General features: G+C 40.8%; 1 protein-coding gene across 1 annotated transcript in view; it reads left to right on the top strand.

Moving 5' to 3' along the window:
* LOC124796221 (CAR1 transcription factor-like) overlaps positions 1–20,882 on the top strand; it is a 49,691-nt gene extending 28,809 nt beyond the window's left edge. The window contains exons 3-4 of the mRNA XM_047260312.1: positions 11,648–12,601; positions 20,838–20,882. Coding sequence (XP_047116268.1) covers positions 11,648–12,601; positions 20,838–20,882 — 999 coding nt within the window. The remainder of the gene's footprint in view (positions 1–11,647; positions 12,602–20,837) is intronic.
* Positions 20,883–21,094: the final 212 nt, after the last annotated feature.

Below are 21,094 nucleotides of genomic sequence, written 5' to 3'. Positions count from 1 at the left end.
GAGATTTCAAAAAGGTCAATGTGTCCCCAGAAGAGTTCAGGTCCTCATAAAGGAGAACACAAAATCTTAATGTCCACTAATAGGTGTCCAGATACATTTGAGTCTCTACTGTACAGAGCAGGAATGTAAGCCTCCCACAGTGGGCTCTTACTCACCAGGTGACTTCGCTGCACCTGCAGTACTGGGTCCAGCCTCTGGTGACCGCAGCCGCTGTGGTTCTGCACTGCCTACTATTGTACACACAGAGAGTAAAACGTCTTTTAAGTACTTTATGTACTGCTTTAGTTAAGGCTGCAATTACGTGTAAATTTACTCTTACTCACCAGGTGACTTCACTGCACGTATGTCCTCAGACCCAGTACTGGTTCCAGCCTCGGGTGTCCGCAGCCGCTGTGGTTCTGCACTGGATACTATTGTACACACAGAGAGGAAAACATCTTTCAAGTACTTTATGTTCACTTTAGTGACATGGTCTTAAATTGTGGCTGCAATTGAGGGTAAATTTGCGTATTTTATCATGGACAATGATGTACTGAGGCTATAACCAATCTCAGAAGCCATAGTTACGAAAAGAAATCCACATTCATGGCATATAGGGAAAAAAATTTAAAAAACTTTTGACTGTGTTCACTGGGCACCATGTTCACAGACTGTGCTTGTACGTACCACTCCAGAGGAGAGATGCACATATCAATGACTTCTTATCAATGAATGCCATTTTGAAAGAAGTGTTGTGTACACATTATGAAAAGAGCAATAGAAAACAACATGTCAAACATAAATGTACAGATATTGTTCGTTAGTGTTATTTCTATTTTGTGTGTGGTGACTTACATCAGGGGACAATATGCACCTTCAGCACTGTACAGCTATCGCAGCAGCTTTATGTGCCAAACTACATGTGTGAAAATAAGTATTCTGTGGGGTCACCACACTGTCCTGTAAAGCAATAGGCTGCCAAAGGAGTTATTTCAACAACTGATGTATGTTGTGAGACACAGAAGAGGAACCTTCAAAATTATTGTGAGTGTCTCTTTTATACTGAATGAAGGTGATCTTTTAGTGTAGTTCACGAGTGTGATGATGAAGGGAATAAATAATTTGTTAAGTCAAAAGTGACATAGTAAGTTATTTATAAAAATGTGATGCGTCAAAGGCATCAATTTTGAATTTTAAAGTAATTATAACAGAGTTTGAGAAGAAGTATAGAAGATAAGGTACAGAATATAATACATCATTGTATTAAATAGTTACACCACATGACACCTGACTGCAGTGTTAGGGGACAAACGACATGAAAGGGAAGCTGTGTTGACAGAGGAGTGAGACAAGTGTCAGAGTCCTGCACAACTGAGTAAGCAAGCACAAAATGTGAGATCAGGAGACCACAGCCTAACTTGATAGGCTGCCCACACCACCTGTCATAGCCATGCACAGAAGTTGTGACTGAGCCTTATACAATTAACTCATATAGTTTAAGTCTTTTTGGTCACACATATTATAAACTTGCCAGTCAGTACTATAGGCAAAATGTCAAAGGTGGTGGTGTATGCTTTTATCTAAATCCCAAGCTTAAATTTAAGTTAAGATATGAGGCTAAACCATTAATCATAGAAAAGAAAGTAATTGTTGCAGCAATTTACAGATCACCATCTGGAGATACTGAAGTATCTCTTAAGAATTTGGAAGAAATGCTCGACATTTTTCTCAAATGAGAACTCTACCATAATTCTTTGTGGTGACTTTAATATTAATCTATTGGTCCAGAGGCCAGTAAAATACAAGTTTTTAGACATACTAAAAGCTTCAACTTGTTTCCCCACGTATCAGCTGCCACTAGAACAACAAAATGGATCAAATGCCTCTGAGCACTATGGGACTCAACTGCTGTGGTCATTAGTCCCCTAGAACTTAGAACTACTTAAACCTAACTAACCTAAGGACATCACACACACCCATGCCCAAGGCAGGATTCGAACCTGCAACCGTAGCAGCAGCGCGGCTGCGGACTGGAGCGCCTAGATCCGCATGGCCACTGCGGCCGGCACTACAACAACAGATTCCAGTGAAAGCCTAATAAATAACATCTTCTCAAATGTGGTCACACATGAAGTTGCAGTTACAAATGTGAATATAGGATTATCAGATCATAATGCACTAACCTTTAATCTCACTGCAACTCCCAAGGAGGGGAACATAAAAGGAGCACAAACGATGTTTCTCTACTGAAAATTGTAATCAGTTCTAAAATAATGTTAAAAATGCAGTTTGGCCAGAGGTCTTGGCACAAACAAACACAAATGATGCTTACAATACATTTGCTTCCACTTTTATGGCATACTTTGAAATGTTCTTCCCAAAAAAGCTTTTGGGTTACAGATCATCTGGATCCAAAGAGACCTGGAGTACACCCGGAATTAAAATGTCAAGTGAAACCATGAAATTACTAAGTTTAAAGTTAAAAACATGTCATGATCAGCAGTTTGTTGAGTATGTGAGAACATACAAACAGACTTACTGCAAAGTAATATCAAAAGCAAAATTATTAAGTAATGATAGATTAATAAGGCAGGCTAGTAACAAGTCCAGAATGATGTGGTAAATAAAAAAAAAAAAAAATTTAAGCAACAATTAACAGTGATGTCTCCAATGGTAAATACCAGCATGATGGCAATCCCATCAGACGAGCATTAAGTTCTAAAAGTCATTAAATGCTTGAAATCCAAATTGTCCTCTGGTTTGGATGATGTACCTGTATCAATAATTAAGAAAATTGCTCCATGTGTTGTCAAACCTATAGTACACATAGCAAACTTGTCCCTTAGTGAAGAGAGATTTCCGGATAAACTAAAAATCTCTAAAGTGATACCTCTATACAAAAATGGTGAGACATAAAATAGAAAAATACCAACCTATATCTCTCCTCCCATACTTCTCCAAAATACTTGAGGAATTAATGAAATTCAGGGTTACAAAATATCTAGAAAAACATAAACTAATAAATAACAGTCAACATGGCACAGTACAGAAACAGCCATATTGCGCAGAAATAGTAAGAAATTTTGAGTCAAATAAACAGGTTGTTGGAATTAATCTAGATTTAGCCAAAGCCTTCAATACTGTGAACAATGTAATATTACCAGGGAAACTTGAAGCAATATGCATCAGGGGTACCGTTAAAAATTGGTTTGAATCCTATCTGCAAAACAAGTCACAAGTTGTTGAGCTGAGGTCCTCCAAGAATCTTCACAATTTTAAACCCATATCTGAACCAAAACAAATTTAAATAGTTGTTTCTCAGGGCAGCATTCCGGGCCCATTGTTGTTTCTTCTTTATATCAATGACATACAGGCTCCAGACAGCTCAGCCAAAATTCTACTATTTGCAGATGACACGAGTATCATAATTAGTGATAAAAAAGAATCACTGTGTACTACAGCAGAAAAAATGCTCTCATACATACAGTCATGGTTTTATTCAAAAAGGGCTATCATGCTCCAATGTATTTCCATCAGAGACGAAAATGGTAAAGTAGGTCTGAGCAATAACCACACATGTAAATTACTAAGAAAGTACTTTGATCAACTCTTGAACTGTAGATAACTGAATTGTTAGCTAGAATTTCCAGATATTTGTTGAAAACATGGAAGCAGATCTACCACCTACAGCAAACAAACAAACAAACAAACAAAAACCCTGAAAAACAACAAAGCCAGTGGAGAAGAAATAAAATCATCTCAACCATAACTGGTGTCAAGCAGAAATGACAACTAACCTTCAGATTATGTCTGAAGAAATATGGGAAACTGAAAAGATTCCAGAAGACTGGAAAGTGGCTCCTATGCAGGGTGACAACATGTTTCCACACCACCTCAACTGCATCTTAGAGGAAATAGTAAGATAATTGAAACAAAAGGCAAAGAACATAAGCTGTCACAATGAGACTGGAGACTTCAGGAAAAAGAGATACTGAAATTCAGTGTCTAGTATTTGCAAATGATTATGCCATTCTTTATAAAAATATAACAAATTCAGAAATACAAATCAACCTCTTAGAAGGAATACCTAACAAAGTAGCTTTAAAAGTTTCTGTAGAAAACTTTTTTTAAGACAAACATAAAAAAATGACCCAGAAATCCTAGTAACAGATAATGAACTGATAAAGAAGGTTTATAAATTTAAATATTTGTGAGGAAAGATTCAAGGCAATGGCTTCAAAAATATTTGCTGTAGACAAAAGAGTATGTAACATGGAGAAAGCATATGATATAAACATGAACATTTACAACAAGATGTGTGTGTCTAAAAATTTGAAAATACAGCACTACAGCACAGTAGTAAAACCAGAATGTCTCTATGCAAGTGAATGTTTAATGTTTAATGTTGAATTATGAATTATACAAACTTCAAGTCCTAGAATTAAGAATCATTTGAAAAATACTCAGACTGCTAGGAAATCCATAAGTATGAATATTAAGAAGTTACAAAGTATATTGCAGCATAGGAAAAACAACTGAAATGCTGCAGAAGAGCTGACTATTATTTTTTGGACATTTATACAGAGTGAACAGCAACAGGTTAACCAAATATATTGTTAAGCATCTTTGGGACAAGATGTCAACAACAGGACAGATTCAAGTAGTTAGGAAAGATTTGGAAAGAAATACAAGAAAAAGACCCAGCAGAATGATAGGATTTCAAGAAGAAAGTGTTGCAAATGGAAGCATTCCAAGGCAGGAAGAAGAAGAGGAAGACAGGGTCAGAATGGTCTGAGGAAGAAAAAAGGATAGATAGTGAAGACGAAGGAAACCTGGAAGAAGAACAAAGGAGGAAGCATTGAAATTAGTATGTGGTCATTAGATACCCCAAACAGAAAAAAAACAAAAAGAAGAAGAATGTCTGTGATGTCATTAATATAAAACATCAATATCAAGGGCCCCACACTCTTCCTTGGAGCACATCTACAGTTACATCTACAATGTTCCATATAGTTCTATGCAGTGTCCTATGTACCGATATATCTACTGCCTTGTCACGAAGCTCTTTTCATTTGTACATATTTTTTTATTTAAACCACCCATCATCAATGCATTATGATGTTGGTACATCATTAGAACATTAAATGTTGGGAGCAAAAACAGAGAGACGTCTTAAGTGAACACTGTGCACTGTGTTATTGTTACTTATGCAGCCGATACCAATAATGTAAGAGTAAGCACACAATGTATGCTTTAAGTCAGCCTTTCCCATCATTGTGTTTTGTGTTGTTGGGGGCATTACATGTGATCTAAGACAAGTTCATATGCCTAGGGATCAAAGGATACAGTTGTCTTTTCCACCATTGTTACGAAGTACATTATCTTGTTCTAACTTAATGTGGACACATTCTTTTAGGTAAATTGTCATTCTATGAATATTATGTTGACACAAAGCACTGCTACATTTTAATTTAAAATGGCTAAGTGGGCAAAATGAGAACAGTGGTGTTTATGAATATGTGGTTTCAATGGTAACGTTTTCACCATGTATGGGTATATTGCCATGGGACAGAGCATGGCAAGGAAAGATTTTCTAATTTAAAGGATGATTGTTTTGACATTATTGACCCTCCATTTTCAGAAAGACCTTCAGCATTTGATGAAGATCATCTGAATGCATTAATCCATGATGATGCACATCATTGCACTCAAGAACCAGAAAATGTGATGAAGTATGACCATTCCGTCACTGTGCAGCATTTGAATACAAAGGAGAAGGTTCAACAATAAAGCATGTGGGTACCACATGCCAAACCATATAAATCAGTGGTTGGCTGTATGTACATTACCCTCTTGCTTGTTCTTGATTAGTGGGTGAATACCACTGACCATTTCTAACCTGTATTGTTACTGATGACTAGAAATTTTGTTTTTATGCTAATGTAAGGAAAGAACGGAAAGGAATGCTTTAATCCAAACAAAGCAGCAGTGCCACATAGACTTTTGAGCATCCACACAAGATAATGTTATCGATATTGTGGAGAGGTCTGGTGTTAGAATATTGCTGCGGGGTGTGGGAGCCTTACCAGGTGGGATTGACGGAGGACATCGAAAGGGTGCAAAAAAGGGCAGCTCGTTTTGTATTATCACGTAATAGGGGAGAGAGTGTAGCAGATATGATATGCGAGTTGGGATGGAAGTCATTAAAACAAAGACGTTTTTCATTGCGGCGAGATCTATTTACGAAATTTCAATCACCAACTTTCCCTTCTGAATGCGAAAATATTTTGTTGAGACCAATCTACATAGGTAGGAATGATCATCAAAATAAAATAAGAGAAATCAGAGCTCCAACAGAAAGGTTTAGGTGTTCGTTTTTCCCATGCGCTGTTCGGGAGTGGAATGGTAGAGAGATAGTATGATTGTGGTTGGATTAACCCTCTGCCAAGCACTTAAATGTGAATTGCAGAGTAATCATGTAGATGTAGATGTAGGTGACCATGTGGTGTACTATGAGTTGCTTGCATGAGGTGTAACTTCCCTGTTGGTATTTATTGTCAACAACAGACATCTTGCAGATATAGTCCCAGAAAAACATCCAGGAAGACTGTGTGAAGTGGTACTATTCCACAGTAACAGTCACCAGCATTCTGCTAGACTGGCAACAAACACTATAAAACAACTGGGTTGAGAAGTCATTTTGCACCCACCTTTTTCATTTGATCTTGCACCCTCAGATTTCACCTTCTCTGCTCTCTGTTCAATGATCTTGACATACTTCCTTTCGGGTGAAAATACACTTTGAACATGGCTCTTTGCTACAAAATCACATGATTTCTACAGTTGTGGATTCAGAAAGTTATCCCAACAGACTGAAGTGAACAGCGAAACAAATTATATTATTTATGATGATTTAAGTCTCCAGTATGTATAGTCTGAGTTTTTTAACTTGTAGGAAACACTACAGTGTTATGCATCAGCCTAAGATGTTCGAATGGCCATGAAAGGGTTAATCTCTTTGACCACATTTCCCTCACAATCTACTACAGTACACATTTTCATTGCAACTGCACATTTGTAACCAATCTTTCGTAGTTACAAAAACACCACCAATTTTCAGTACGAATTATGTATGACATAATTAACATCCAGTGTTAAGTTATAGTATAGAATTTTGAAAAACTGTTTCACAAAAATTATTTAGCACACCACCAATGGAATATTAATGTCAAAGAAAAAGATGAAAAATAAAGTACCACATAATAAAATATTAAAGTCATAACTTTAATGTGTAATTAAGCTACTGAAGGAAGCAAATATCTCACCTGCTAACAGTTCCTCCATCCTCAACTTCTGCGGCATCTGCAAAAATATTAAGAAGCTGAATAACTTTACATCAACAGAATTTGAGTGTAAATCGAACATCTTGATATGTGGCAGTGGTTGTCTTCTCACTGCACATGCTCATTTTAATGTCAAGAAGTTGCTACACTAAAATAGTGATGGAGATTACGAATCAGGTGCTGTGGCAAGTACATACATGAGAAATTTTATAAAAGTGAGATTGATGAAAACTGCATAATGATCCAAGTGAAGAACCACAAAATATTTTAATTTTAATTGTCTGAATTCATTACAGCTGCCATATACAGCCACTGTCACAGAGAAGGACAAAGGTGCCCACAAAAAGCAAGGCAACATTGGTGTTTGGAGGCTGGTGTAAGGACACTGCCAGTCACCGAAATAATGGTACAGCTTAGTTTGCTGGAATGAACACCCCTCATGAAAGGGGAAAGGAATAACAGACCATTATAAAATTACAGACTGTCACAGTTAGGAGATAGAGAAATTATGTCATGTACAATTCCGATAGTGTCTCCATTGGATTTCAAGTTACTGAGAACCAGCAGATCCCAAAGTGTTGAGCCACAGCAGTTCACGTGGCACACGTTGCAAATGACATGCCATGTAGTGTAGCAGAGTTGTGGCAGCTTACAACTATGTGACTCACTTTCTTTTGTATTAGTAGTGTGATGTTGATTGGAAGCCATAAAGGCCACATGAATACCCAGAATCCTGATCGAAACACTTTAAACTATCTGCAAGTACTGTAATGACTGCATACCTACAAAAATGGAGGACACTGGCCTCAACAATACATTATGATTTTATGAGCTTTGTCTATTTAGGGGTGTACTAACCTGTTCCAGGGTGGTGTTGTGTTAGAGTAATTCTTCATCAAAGTTCATATTTTGGATTCCAACATGCTAATAGCTGCCCCAGAGGTAAGGAAGTTTAATGTGTTGAGGGTATGCCCACACATACTTAACATGCGTGGCCAGCACATAAGTTTTCATTTCAATTGAGTCACACTACCCTGTTAGGGAGCTTCTTACAGATGCAAGCAGTTTGTTCAAGGCACATTGTTGGTTAGGGTTTGGATAGTTATTTTCTATGTGAATTATGTATTTTGTGTTGATTAGCACATGCTCAGTTAGCCCCCAAACTACACTGAATAGCTCTTGTTGTTCACACTGCTACAGCAGACTGCAATGTGATTGAAATATAGCACTGTAGGCATCCAAATCGCTATTGATGGCATTCTCCTGTAAAAATGCATCAGTGGCAACTGGTATCAGTGTATCAGCCTCACTGATTTGTACCTGCACACACAGAACAAGTGAGACTTGTGTGTTTCATAGTGAATGACTAGGTGGAAGTCACTTCATACTGTGGACAGTGTTAAGGTGATATGCAGAAAAGTATATCTAATTTACAAAGAAGATAGTGTAGGTGTCTTGAAGTGTACTATGTGACATTGGTAGCAATGATATACGGCATCATAAATCACAAATACTGTAACAGCCTAGCACATATTCATAGTAACACTGCAGAGAGCAACAATGACTGCATGAAGAACCAGCATAAAGGTGTGGGAGTTTAAACAATTGGAAAATTTTATATCCAGCAACTAAAGGAACTATATGCCAATTTGGATACACAGCTTAAACAACAAAACTATCATCAACAAGTGTGGTACTCAGTACTGGTGACTTAACATGAGGCATTCCTGTCAGGGACTGCTGTTACAACTTTTACAAGAAACTAATGTAACATTTACACAAAATCCAACTGCAATGTAAATTTGGATTCCTTGACACGCATAAGGCAAGTCCTACATCACTTGGAGGGGAAAGGAAATTTCAAAACTGAAGTCTTTAAAGTAATCTGTAAGAGCACAGTTTGACAGAACTACAGGCAATGCATCATTATCCCATTTTGGTATATTCGAGCATTTAATTGGGAAGCTGTTAGAGCAGTTGCTGTGGACAATTTTGAAGGCAACTTTGTATTTTGGCCATGCATATCTCTGTGGTCATGGCTAACAGGGATGGAAGCTGATATTATGACAGCAGCAACATAATGTGACTAATGTGAACACATCCAATAGAGAGGAAACTGCAAATAAGAATTTTTTGTCCACTAGTGACTTGAGCAGAAGCATAATTGGACTGGGGCAGCCCAACAACTAGGGTCCCAATGGCAGTCAAAACAAAGGAAATACAAGAAATTAAAATGGAAACAAAAAGTGGAAAAATAGGTAAAAACATCTGACTAAACACGTCCACAAATGTCCATAGCTCATTGAGGAGCTATAGTAGTGGTCTGGAATTAGTCCTCTGAAAGTGAACTAAATGGATTTTGGTCCACTCAGCTTGTGTCAGTTGCTAACAGGATGCGGCTTAACTTCCAGCACTGCAGTACCTCATGAGAAACAAGTACTTTTATTCACTCTGTGAAGGCAGTACAGAATTCTCTGACCAGTTATTTGTACAGAAGTTGGTGGCAGTGACTGCACTGAAGTCATTCCATGTGGTACTGTGTTACAATCATTACTGTATGCCTACTACCAGATTTAAACACATGATAATGAATTTAATAATGGTTACCGAGAGCCAAGGATGCTTGCACAATGTATACCAGAGTGGACAACTGCATCTAACCCCATTCGGACTAACAATAACAATAACAACAACAACAACAACAACAACAACAAGAACAACTGCAGTCCATAAACTGCATGAGTATGAGCCTAATACCAAGTGGTGCTTACTTTACAAACTGATTTTCTGCAACATCAGTCCCATACTGACTTCCCTCCTACCTCCCTCCCACCCACCCTACCTCCCTCCTTTTGCACTGCAGTTCTGCAAGTATGAAGTGTCTGAGATGAGTGGCAATATAGTTACTTCCCACTCACCAAATCTATCACTCTTACTGAAGGGTGCAGTGATGTAAGACAGATTGTGATTTAGTAAGCAAATTGAGTGCACAGTCTTGCTATTGTTAGGTAGCACTGATTAGGACAAATGACCGACAGTCGAGATCAGATGGCCTCTAACAAAGCTGTGTTTAGTCAGGCTGTGGAGGATGCATGGGGAAATTACATGATGCAGTGTCCACAGTTGCATTTTTCCTCAATTACATGAAGGAAGAACAATCTCTGGACAAAGTTCATTGCTGTGGCTCAGGATTCAGACAAGAAATAAACACGTTTTGTCCAACAGAAATTAAATGGCATATTGTTTCTTATTCTACATACAGCATGTAGAAACACATGTACTCCATCAAATAAATGCAACATACAGACCAATTTCTATATATATACACCATTTAGAAACTACAAATTATCCTACAGCCCTGTTTTCTTATTTCGTCATGAGAGACTTTCCAATTTCTAATTTGCCTGTGCATGTGCGTGCGTGTGTGTGTGTGTGTGTGTGTGTGTGTGTGTGTGTGTGTGTGTGTGTGTGTGTGTGTGTGAGAGAGAGAGAGAGAGAGAGAGAGAGAGAGAGAGAGAGAGAGAGAGAGAGAGAGAGAGAGAGAGAGAGAGAGAGAGAGAGAGAAGATATATTTTGCACATTTTTGGCCGAGTCCGATGGGTGGCAATAGAGTGGGAGAGAGATGAATTTGACATAACAAAAAAATAGCCCTAAAAAGGGGCACTCTTGATTTATTCATTTCATGTATGTAGGCAGAGAGCAAGTAAAGAGAATGTAATACTCAAAATATTAAATTAAAATAAATTTATTTCAGGTACAAGGATAATGCCAACTAGAACTAGCTCAAATTTCCTTCTCTCATCTTTGATATTTTTCTGTCACCAAGAGATTTTGTGCTGGCTCTCACTGACAGAACACTGCACAGCAGAACAAGGAAAGAAAGTAAAATGTTCTCAGTCCATAACATTTTATCCAGAATGCCCCATTATTTCTGACTTCAGTCATGCACCCTGGCACTGAATCTGTGGGGCATTGGACCCATTTGTCAGAAGAGGCAACCCCACTGAGGCTTCAAAAAAAGCAGTCCAAAAGAGCATCAGCTATAAATGGTGTGTTTCACAGCCAGTTCTCTGTGTGTTCGTGCTACTTACACACACATAATTTCCATTGTGTTCATGTGAGCAGTCTCTCACAGCAAGTCCATTACATTAATGTCTATGTTGGACAGCTGCAGTTGAATGAGCAGACCTATACACAAGTGAATATTCTTCCTGTAGCATGAGATCCCCTCCACAATATAGCATTCACACTAAATGCAGCACCACTTTCTTCAAAATGTGGGCATACGGCCTGCTACTGAGGAAGCATTCCTGCTCCTCTCACAGAAATCCGACGCCCCCAACGGGGAAACCAACGCCCCCAACGGGGAAACCAACACCCCCAACGGGGAAACCAACACCCCCAACGGGGAAACCAACGCCCCCAACGGGGAAACCAACGCCCCCAACGGGGAAACCAACGCCCCCAACGGGGAAACCAACGCCCCCAACGGGGAAACCAACGCCCCCAACGGGGAAACCAACGCCCCCAACGGGGAAACCAACGCCCCCAACGGGGAAACCAACGCCCCCAACGGGGAAACCAACGCCCCCAACGGGGAAACCAACGCCCCCAACGGGGAAACCAACGCCCCCAACGGGGAAACCAACGCCCCCAACGGGGAAACCAACGCCCCCAACGGGGAAACCAACGCCCCCAACGGGGAAACCAACGCCCCCAACGGGGAAACCAACGCCCCCAACGGGGAAACCAACGCCCCCAACGGGGAAACCAACGCCCCCAACGGGGAAACCAACGCCCCCAACGGGGAAACCAACGCCCCCAACGGGGAAACCAACGCCCCCAACGGGGAAACCAACGCCCCCAACGGGGAAACCAACGCCCCCAACGGGGAAACCAACGCCCCCAACGGGGAAACCAACGCCCCCAACGGGGAAACCAACGCCCCCAACGGGGAAACCAACGCCCCCAACGGGGAAACCAACGCCCCCAACGGGGAAACCAACGCCCCCAACGGGGAAACCAACGCCCCCAACGGGGAAACCAACGCCCCCAACGGGGAAACCAACGCCCCCAACGGGGAAACCAACGCCCCCAACGGGGAAACCAACGCCCCCAACGGGGAAACCAACGCCCCCAACGGGGAAACCAACGCCCCCAACGGGGAAACCAACGCCCCCAACGGGGAAACCAACGCCCCCAACGGGGAAACCAACGCCCCCAACGGGGAAACCAACGCCCCCAACGGGGAAACCAACGCCCCCAACGGGGAAACCAACGCCCCCAGGAAACTGACAATCGGCTAGTACTACCTGTTGTCACCACTTATTCCCCATTATGTCTGGACCCTCGTGGCTGCTAAACTACTGTTTGGCCTTGGTAAGACAACTTATCTGTGAAAAGTACATTTTTCCACATTGCATTCAGATGGAGCTCTGTAGCTGCCAGCCAGTGTAACACATTTCCTCACTGAGTTCCTGTTTTATAGTGGATCATTGTGCGTGCAGTACAGCTTTCCTTGGCCCTCAGTGAACTGCATCATTGGAACTGGGAAGTTGGTCACTCACTACAACTGCTTCGTATCTAGGGGAGGGATTAGTTGGCTCTTACAGGCAAGCTATGTGTTTTCCTGCTGTGTGCTCATTATCTTGAGCCAGGCATTCTGCTGATAGTGCCTCCTTCAACAAAATTCTTTAAAATTCTGTTTACAGTAGGGGTAGACTTCTGCCATTCCAAAGATTCATCAATCACACAGGTTGATATTTTATCCAAAGTTCCCAATACTCAGGCAACTTCCATTCCCATAGTCACCCTTGGGGTGAATTTGTATAGCTTTAAAAATGCACGTTACTACCCCTTAATATTTGTCATGTCAACACAGGATACATAGAAATTCACGACTCTGCCAGATATGTGACAAGCATGGATGGAAAGCCAAATCATCTGCATACTGCAGACGTTTGCTGAACCCTGCACAGCTTACACTGGGGACAGGCCACATATTTGAACAAAATTTCCTTAAACATTTTTGCCATTTATCAGCATGACAAGAGAGAAATCAGCATTGGACTAATATGCCATTTCTGATGACTAACACCTCTGACAATACTTCAGTTACAGTCATCCACTCACAAGCAGCACCACAGGAATATCACAGTCAAGCAAACATTAATGGTTTGAGTTGGAGCCAGGGCATGGGTAACAACAACCAAAGGTGTATTCATTTATTTCTTATGTCTGTTACTTGTAATTAGTGTCTCAGTGATGTTCTAAGACCTTCCATGACATCTTCCACTGATCTGTGCTGGCTGGGCTGTTGAGGGAAGAGACCAAACTGCGAGGTCATCGGTCTCATCGGTTTAGGGAAGGATGGGAAAGGAAGTCGGCCGTGCCCTTTCAAAGGAACCATCTCGGCATTTGCCTGGAGCAATTTAGGGAAATCACGCTGATCTGTGCCTGCAACTATTGCTGCTATGATGGTCTAACACAAGACTGCAACTCACCTCGCCATCATCTTCCTTATCGCCCCCTTCTCCCTGTTCCCTTTGTCGAGCACGATATGCAGTACACTAGGACTCCCATACAAGACAAACATCGTGTGATGAAAACCTGAATAGTATTGTAAACCCCGTGAAGAAATTTTCTCTCTTTTTGCTGTAGAAATGTTTGTGGAAGTGCACTTCACAATGTTGATATTGTGCTGGACTATACACAAGCACTGTAATGGAAAGTGAATTTATTCTTTGGCACATGTGACAGATGAGATCTGATGGGATATGATCAAATGTTTTGTTGAAACACTTGGCTTACCTAGGCCTGCAACTGGATGATACTGTGAATCATTAGTTTCACTGTTTCTATTCTTTGCCATGAGGTCTGGATGGTAAGTATTAAGTGTAGTTGTAGTAGTGTGTAACATTTCTTATCATGAACTGTTAAAGGTTTCATGTTTCATTCTGTCTTAAGAAGAGCTCTTCAAATGTTGCTTTTGTTGTTGGTTATTTTCTCTACCATAAAACATTATAACTTTCATGACTTTAGCTACAGGTACTTTAATAAATGTATCTGAAACAGAGTGAAGCCCATACGCAACAAGAGCAACTATTTAATTACTCAGACACACAATTCCATTATTTGCATAAATGTCCAAAAAATCTGTCTCTCTCTTTCTAGTGAATTTGCAAAAACAATTAAAAAATGGAAATGTGTAGCTTTGAACTCTGCACCTTCAGGTTACCGTGCAATGCTTCTATCATTTCACCAAGGAGAATGGATTTGGGAAGAGCAGGTAATTTTGAGGCCTTAACCTTCATTCCAAAACATGCAGAGATATATTTTCAAGCTGCAAAATGAAGAATATGAGTGGCAGTGGAATACATATGTCAGTGGAATGCATATGTCAGTGATTTGAACCTTCTGAGAGTCAGGTCCATAACCTATGCAGTTAAGTAAGCGATCACTAGCATATGGGGCATACACGAATACTGAGTCAGTATCAGACACCTCACATTTACCACACCGATGACACTCATCTCCCCGCGATCAATCCCTGGTCTGGTTTTTACGGCACTATTGCCAAATGGTCTGATCTTTCCTGGCTTTTGTCTAATAAGGCACAATTGTTTGTTTGCTGATAAGTGTACACTGACCCCTACCCCAGCACCTCAATGCCTCGAGCCATCACAATTCTTCAGAAATGAATTTAACAGTACCATGGAAGGCACACAGGCACGAAAAAAAAAAAAAAAAAAAAAAAAACTGTAAGAAAGTGAGCTCTCAGTGAACAAGGCCTCTGTTATATATAGATAACATACACTCACATACTCACGCAAATGCAACTCTCACACACGTGATCACACTCTCTGGCAGCTGAAGCCAGGCTGCGAGCAGTTGCACATGACGAAACAGGCAATCATGTGGGGGTAAGGAGGAGGCTGGGACAGGGTGTGGGAGGGTAACAGGGTAGTGGTGGGCAACAGTAGACTGCTGGAGATGACCTGCAGGAGACAGGACATAATAAAGTTAAAGGCAATAGCAAAGAGGGTCACACTCAAAACAGTACCCTGAGGCACACCAACTTCCTGGTGGAGGTGTCTGACAAGGCAGTACCAACATTCCTTGAAAAATCAATACTTTAAAAATACCTGAAGGACATGGGGCATGCGGCCTCAGAAGTGCCACATGTAGAGAGATCAAGAATACCCATCCTTCAGAAGGTGTTTTAGGCTTTCTGCAAATTTAAAAACACCGCCAGTGTCTGATATATCCACAGAAAACCATTCGCGACACACGTTGACAAAGTGATGAGATGGTCAGCTGCAGGACGGCCTGCTCAAAATCCGCACGGTACAGTGGTCAGTGAATTGCCACACTCTAGTCACTATGCCAGCCAGGCATGAATTACATGTTTCATCAGTTTGCAAACACAGCTTGTGGGAGAAACGGGGCAGTAACTAGAAGGAAGGTATTTTTCCTTACTGGGCTTGGGTATGGGTATGGGAATGACAGTGTCTCTATGCTGGCATCTGGCAAACGGTGCCCTCTGCCCAGATGCAGTTGTACATAAGAAAGAGCAAGTGCTTGCCCACAAAAGAAAGGTTTAGCAACATCTGAATGCAAACATCGTCCAGCACTGTGTTGGAGGATCGATATGAAGTGAGAGCAAGTTCTCACCCAATCATAATAAAGGCAGCTTGTAGCACTCGCTAATCTGCCAAAATAAGGGTACTACCCAAGCCTCCTCCACTTGTTTCTGGTGGAGGAAGGCAGAATGATAGTGGGTGGAGCTTGAAATCTCTGCAGAATAGCAGCCCAATGAATCTTGGTCCTGCAGGGCCCATACAACAATTGAGGTAGTGGAACTGTTAGAAGAACTACTTAAGGAAATCTAGCTAGATTTTTGCTATCCTGAAGGGTGCAACGGCACTGTGCATGCAACTGTTCATAATGAATGCAGTTTGCCATCATAGAATGATGGTTAAAAACATGGAGAACACATCTCTGCATGTGAGTTGAGTCACAACACAGCTCAGTCAATCAAGGCACTGGGACATGGCACAGTAAAGATGAAGTGCGAGAATGGAATATTGTGTGGTGGTAATGATGGCATTTGTAAGATATTCTACCTGGCCATCACAACTGGAGAAATTATGTCACTCAAAGGGTGCCAGGGAACAGTAAATCTCCAGTCATCCCTAGAAAGTTGCCATTTCGGTGTGCATATATGTGGGGTAGGAGTCAGAAAATGGATAGCAAATGGTAAATGGTTGCTCGAGTACGTACTAGAGACAGTGATGAGATGATGGGCAAATTGGGCAGTGCAGGAGATTTCCAGATATGGGTAGGAGTGCATGTAGTATAAAAGGAAGATGGGTACTCCCACGATAAGGCAAATGAGGTTAAGGTGACAGAGAAGTTCAGCCTAGAGGGCACCTCTCGGTCAGGTTCTGGGAGATTTCCAAAGGGAATGGTGTGCATTACAGTCAACGAGCAGCAGAAAGGGGTGAGGCAGTTGGCCAGTAAGCTCGATGTAGAGTGTCCATGACACCGAATGACTGAGGGATGCAAACAGTACATATGGAAAAGTTCAGGAGAGGAAGTAAAATGCGGACAGGAATAGCTTCAAGCTGGGTAGTCAGGTAGCAGGGTTGACTTTGAACGTCCTTCCATATGAGCAGCATGACTCCCCTCTCTCCTCCTACGATATGGAATGCCATCTTTGGAGAGAGGGAGTCAAAGCAGACTGGGAAGAAATACAAAAGCTCAAATCAGTCTTGAGGATGCAATTTTGTTTCCTGCAGGCACAGAACTAGCAGAGGCTGCGATTCCAAGAGCAGCCGCAAGTCATCTTTTTGGATTGAAGGCCACCAGTATTCCATTGGAATAATGTCATGATTAGGAAAGAGGAGGAGGGAAGAAATGGAGAGGTGGCACCTCAGCGGCCATTCCTGTGTTACATTCTTGATTGCATTTACATAAACTTATGGCTCCTCTTTTTTGGTTTCTTAAACATTTTATTTTATCTGACACATTGCATGACCTTTAAGATTTGTGCCACATATTGGTCCTAAACAACAAGATGTATGAAAAAGAAACCACTTACTGGATAAAGGACTGTTTGCCATGGTCATGGGAGCTGGCAAGTAAGTCAATGCAAGATCTGAAAGATCACAAGAATGATCATTCGATTCTGTTTAATGTACCAGAGACCTATATTAATATTACTGAAAGCAAATCCCTAACAACAAAAGTAACTAAACAGTTACTTTGAAATCACACTGCACAATTTGTGATGCACGTGCTTAAGTACACTAAGGTAGTTTTATTGAATTACTAATCAACATTTGTCAAACATAACAAACACTATGACAAGTATACCTCTCAAAGTAGTTCACTTGGTAGTTATTTCACAAGCAGGAAAGTATTTTCAGAAGAGTTTAGGAAGTTTGACAGGCCATGAATGTATGGAGGAGAATGAGTCTGATATCATTCTAGAAAGGTACTTTGAAACGTGTTTGCGGTTGCGAGTACCTGTCATTTGTGTTTGTGATATTTGCTCAAAAATGGGGAAATCTCAGTTCCCAACTGCAATCAGCAAGCATTTTAGACAACAGTAAGTGGTAAGTGTCGATTTTGAGGAATATTTATTGTCATGTTTAAAGAGTATCAACTATGGTGTAACACATCGCTTTGGTAAAGGCGTACATCTCACAATGTCTATAGTACCGATGAACAATGGTCACCACCACAAAGTGTTTTTTTTTTATTTTAATTCAAATGGTGGCTTTCAACTTTTATACCCTTCTCTGTTGTGCATAATGTGGTGTCACCGTCAGACACCACACTTGCTAGGTGGTAGCCTTTAAATCAGCCATTGTGAATTATGTACCATCAAGACAGACGTTCATCATTAATGGATTAAAGTTAAGTATTCCACCAGCTAAGTCCGTTTTTCTAAATTCTAATTTCCTTGTCCTGTTCCAGACCTCACGCCAGCCTGTGTGAGTTAAAACGCATGCATTTTGTCCTCCTCTAGTAACACCCTCCAACCAAAACACACAAAATCTAGTGGAGACTGATGCAGCATATCTGCAGGGTGGGATAACGATAATTAGTTTATCGTTCTTCACAGTTCATTATGATTTCAGTGTTTTATTCTATCATGATGATGATGATACCTGGTTACGGGGCACTCAATGGCATGGTTATCAGCATCCACAGGAATTCCCAACTTTTACATGGTCCAGCCATGCCACTTTCACAAATGATGATGGCAACACAAACAACCAGTCCATGGGTTTATATCTTGCTGTCTCATTCTTGTTCAGCAATGTGCCTTCCCCCTAGAACTGTCATCATCATGACAACTGCCATTACATCAGGAGAACGAAGATGAAGTTGAGCTGTCAGTAAGATTCTGTACACTGACCAATGACACATGACTTGACATTAATAATTAAAGAGAGTTACTTGTTTTAAATTAAGAGCCAATATATGAGTGGTCTTTGAGATATTTTTTGGGTCATTTAGCAGGTAATTTAGACTTGAGATAGCATTTCAGTTAACAGTGCTAAAGAAGTTGCAAAGTTTGTGATGTCAGGAAACAGACTGCCATGGGAGACGCAATGAGACTGAAATGGAGATGAATAGGATATTAATAAAGGTGTTTATTTGATTAAGCAAGTGGGTAGTGTGCAAAGTAGCTCAGAATAGGAGGAAGTATTTTAACGGTTCCAAGCCCTGAGCTGATGAAATATGTCCTCACCCAGGGAGGAGGACAGGAAGCAGTGTGGGGTTTATTACATGCCACAGAACCAAACTTTATATGCTACTGGTGAAAATCACACTTGCTCTGCCAGTCTCATACGTGCATCCACTACTTTCACTCACCTGAGCAATGGGACACGTGCCTTTCTCCTCAGCAGGGCCTGATTGACAAAAAAAGAATTTGCGTGTTAACATAAAAAATACCTTATCTGCACAAGTAAAGCAAACTAGTGATAAACTAAGTGTGTTTCAACATGACCTGATAAAGAACAGAATCAATTGTTTCTATCTTTTAGAAAACCTACGGATCAGTGTATAATTGAGCATCTAATCTACTCAATTATAAACAACCATCAATATTACCGAGTTCCAGAAAGCCAGAACTTTATTCCAGTTGCATGCTTGCTATCTGAAGACTGGCAGGGACCAATAAATGTTTATTGTCATCATTTCACATAAAAATTGCTCAAATTTTAAAATTTAAGATCCTGTACTTATCTGCTTTATAAAACATACAATCTTATGTTACACAGTTAACACACTGTTTCATGTTTAACATTTAGGAACTGTGTGTAAGCTTGTTTATGCACCTTCACTAATTGCATTCATGTACTGACATTATATTCATCCAGTATTTGGCAATGAGAGCACTTAGTGTTTTGCAGAAAACTTCACCAATAATTTTAAATTATCATGAATTTCTCTCACAGATACCCCACAGAAAGTAATAGCAAAAATGTTTATCACTTACCACATTTTTGCTGTTTGTGCAGTAATAATGCCACATCAAACACATTCAATGTAACACTCCTTTCTTTACTTACAGATGGGTACAAGTAGTGAGGAGAATGAGTGGCAGGTGAGGCAGATTATTTCTCAGGTGGATTTTTTGTGGAGGTGAGACAGAAAGAAAATCTGATGCGTATGGGAACAGGATGGATTAGGAGACATAATTGGAATGAGGTAGAAGTGGGTGGTGTAGCATCTGGCTGGTGCTTTACAATCCTGCCTTATGCCACACAACAGAGGTATGTCAGTTGCTGGCATCTTAACAGGCTTGAAACTGAAACTCACCCTCAGTGCAGCAGATCTTGCCAATGACAGCCACTGCACGGTTTCCACCCTGGAGCCATGCGACACTGGACAACTTAACAGTATTTCTCCACTACATAGCCTTTGTAGGGGAATGTACAGAGGCTCACCAGCCAACCCAAGTTCCAGACTCGACATCAACTATCTACTTTGGAATGCATGACTATATTAATAAGAATGCAGCCCACAATATTGGCATTGCCAGTGCAACCTACAGCAGTGTTTGTCAGTTGTTACAGGGTGCTCAACTGGAAGCTTCAAGAATAGTTTTCATATTAGTGGCAATCTTTTCATGCATCAGGGCATTCACTACCTTGCCTTCATCACAAAGTTGTTTCATTTGCTTCATGTTGGCATGCACCATCTGTGCCGCAATGAAACACTCTTCCTCTTGTCCACTCAGGAACATCTCTCTTCTTGTGCTTTTATAATTCCTTTTTTGTCTCTGGAAGCTTTTTACCAGTGCCTTGTGATCCATTAGGTAGCCTTCATCTCTGTGTTCAAGTGCTTCTGCATAGTGTTTGAATGGTTTTGCTCCATGTTCAAATGCCTTGTGCCACTTCTTTCTTTCATCCTGGTATCTTTCTGCCTGCACCATTCCACATCATCATACCTCCTTACTGATGTCTTGGCCCAATTTCTGTATTTTTCTTCCAGGTGTGTGCCTCATGGATGGCATTGCCATCTCCTCCATGGGGATGACAGTTCATACTTTTGGCTGCTGTTACAGTCAAAACGTTTCCTCTGAGCACAGCAACATTGGAATCTAGGACATCATCAGTGCAGCTTGCAGTGCTCAGCTTAGCTCATATTAGTGACAACCTTACAGCATATCAGGAGTATTTTTATGTTGCTTGCACTAGGAAGCTGTTTCACTTGCCGAACATTATCATGTGCCTTCTGTGCTGCAATGA

Source organism: Schistocerca piceifrons, chromosome 4 (genome assembly GCF_021461385.2).
Source record: "Schistocerca piceifrons isolate TAMUIC-IGC-003096 chromosome 4, iqSchPice1.1, whole genome shotgun sequence".
In the NCBI taxonomy this organism is placed as follows: Eukaryota; Metazoa; Arthropoda; class Insecta; order Orthoptera; family Acrididae; genus Schistocerca; species Schistocerca piceifrons.
The sequence above is the reverse complement of the archived record's forward strand: the minus strand, read 5'-3'. Positions and strand labels throughout refer to the sequence as shown.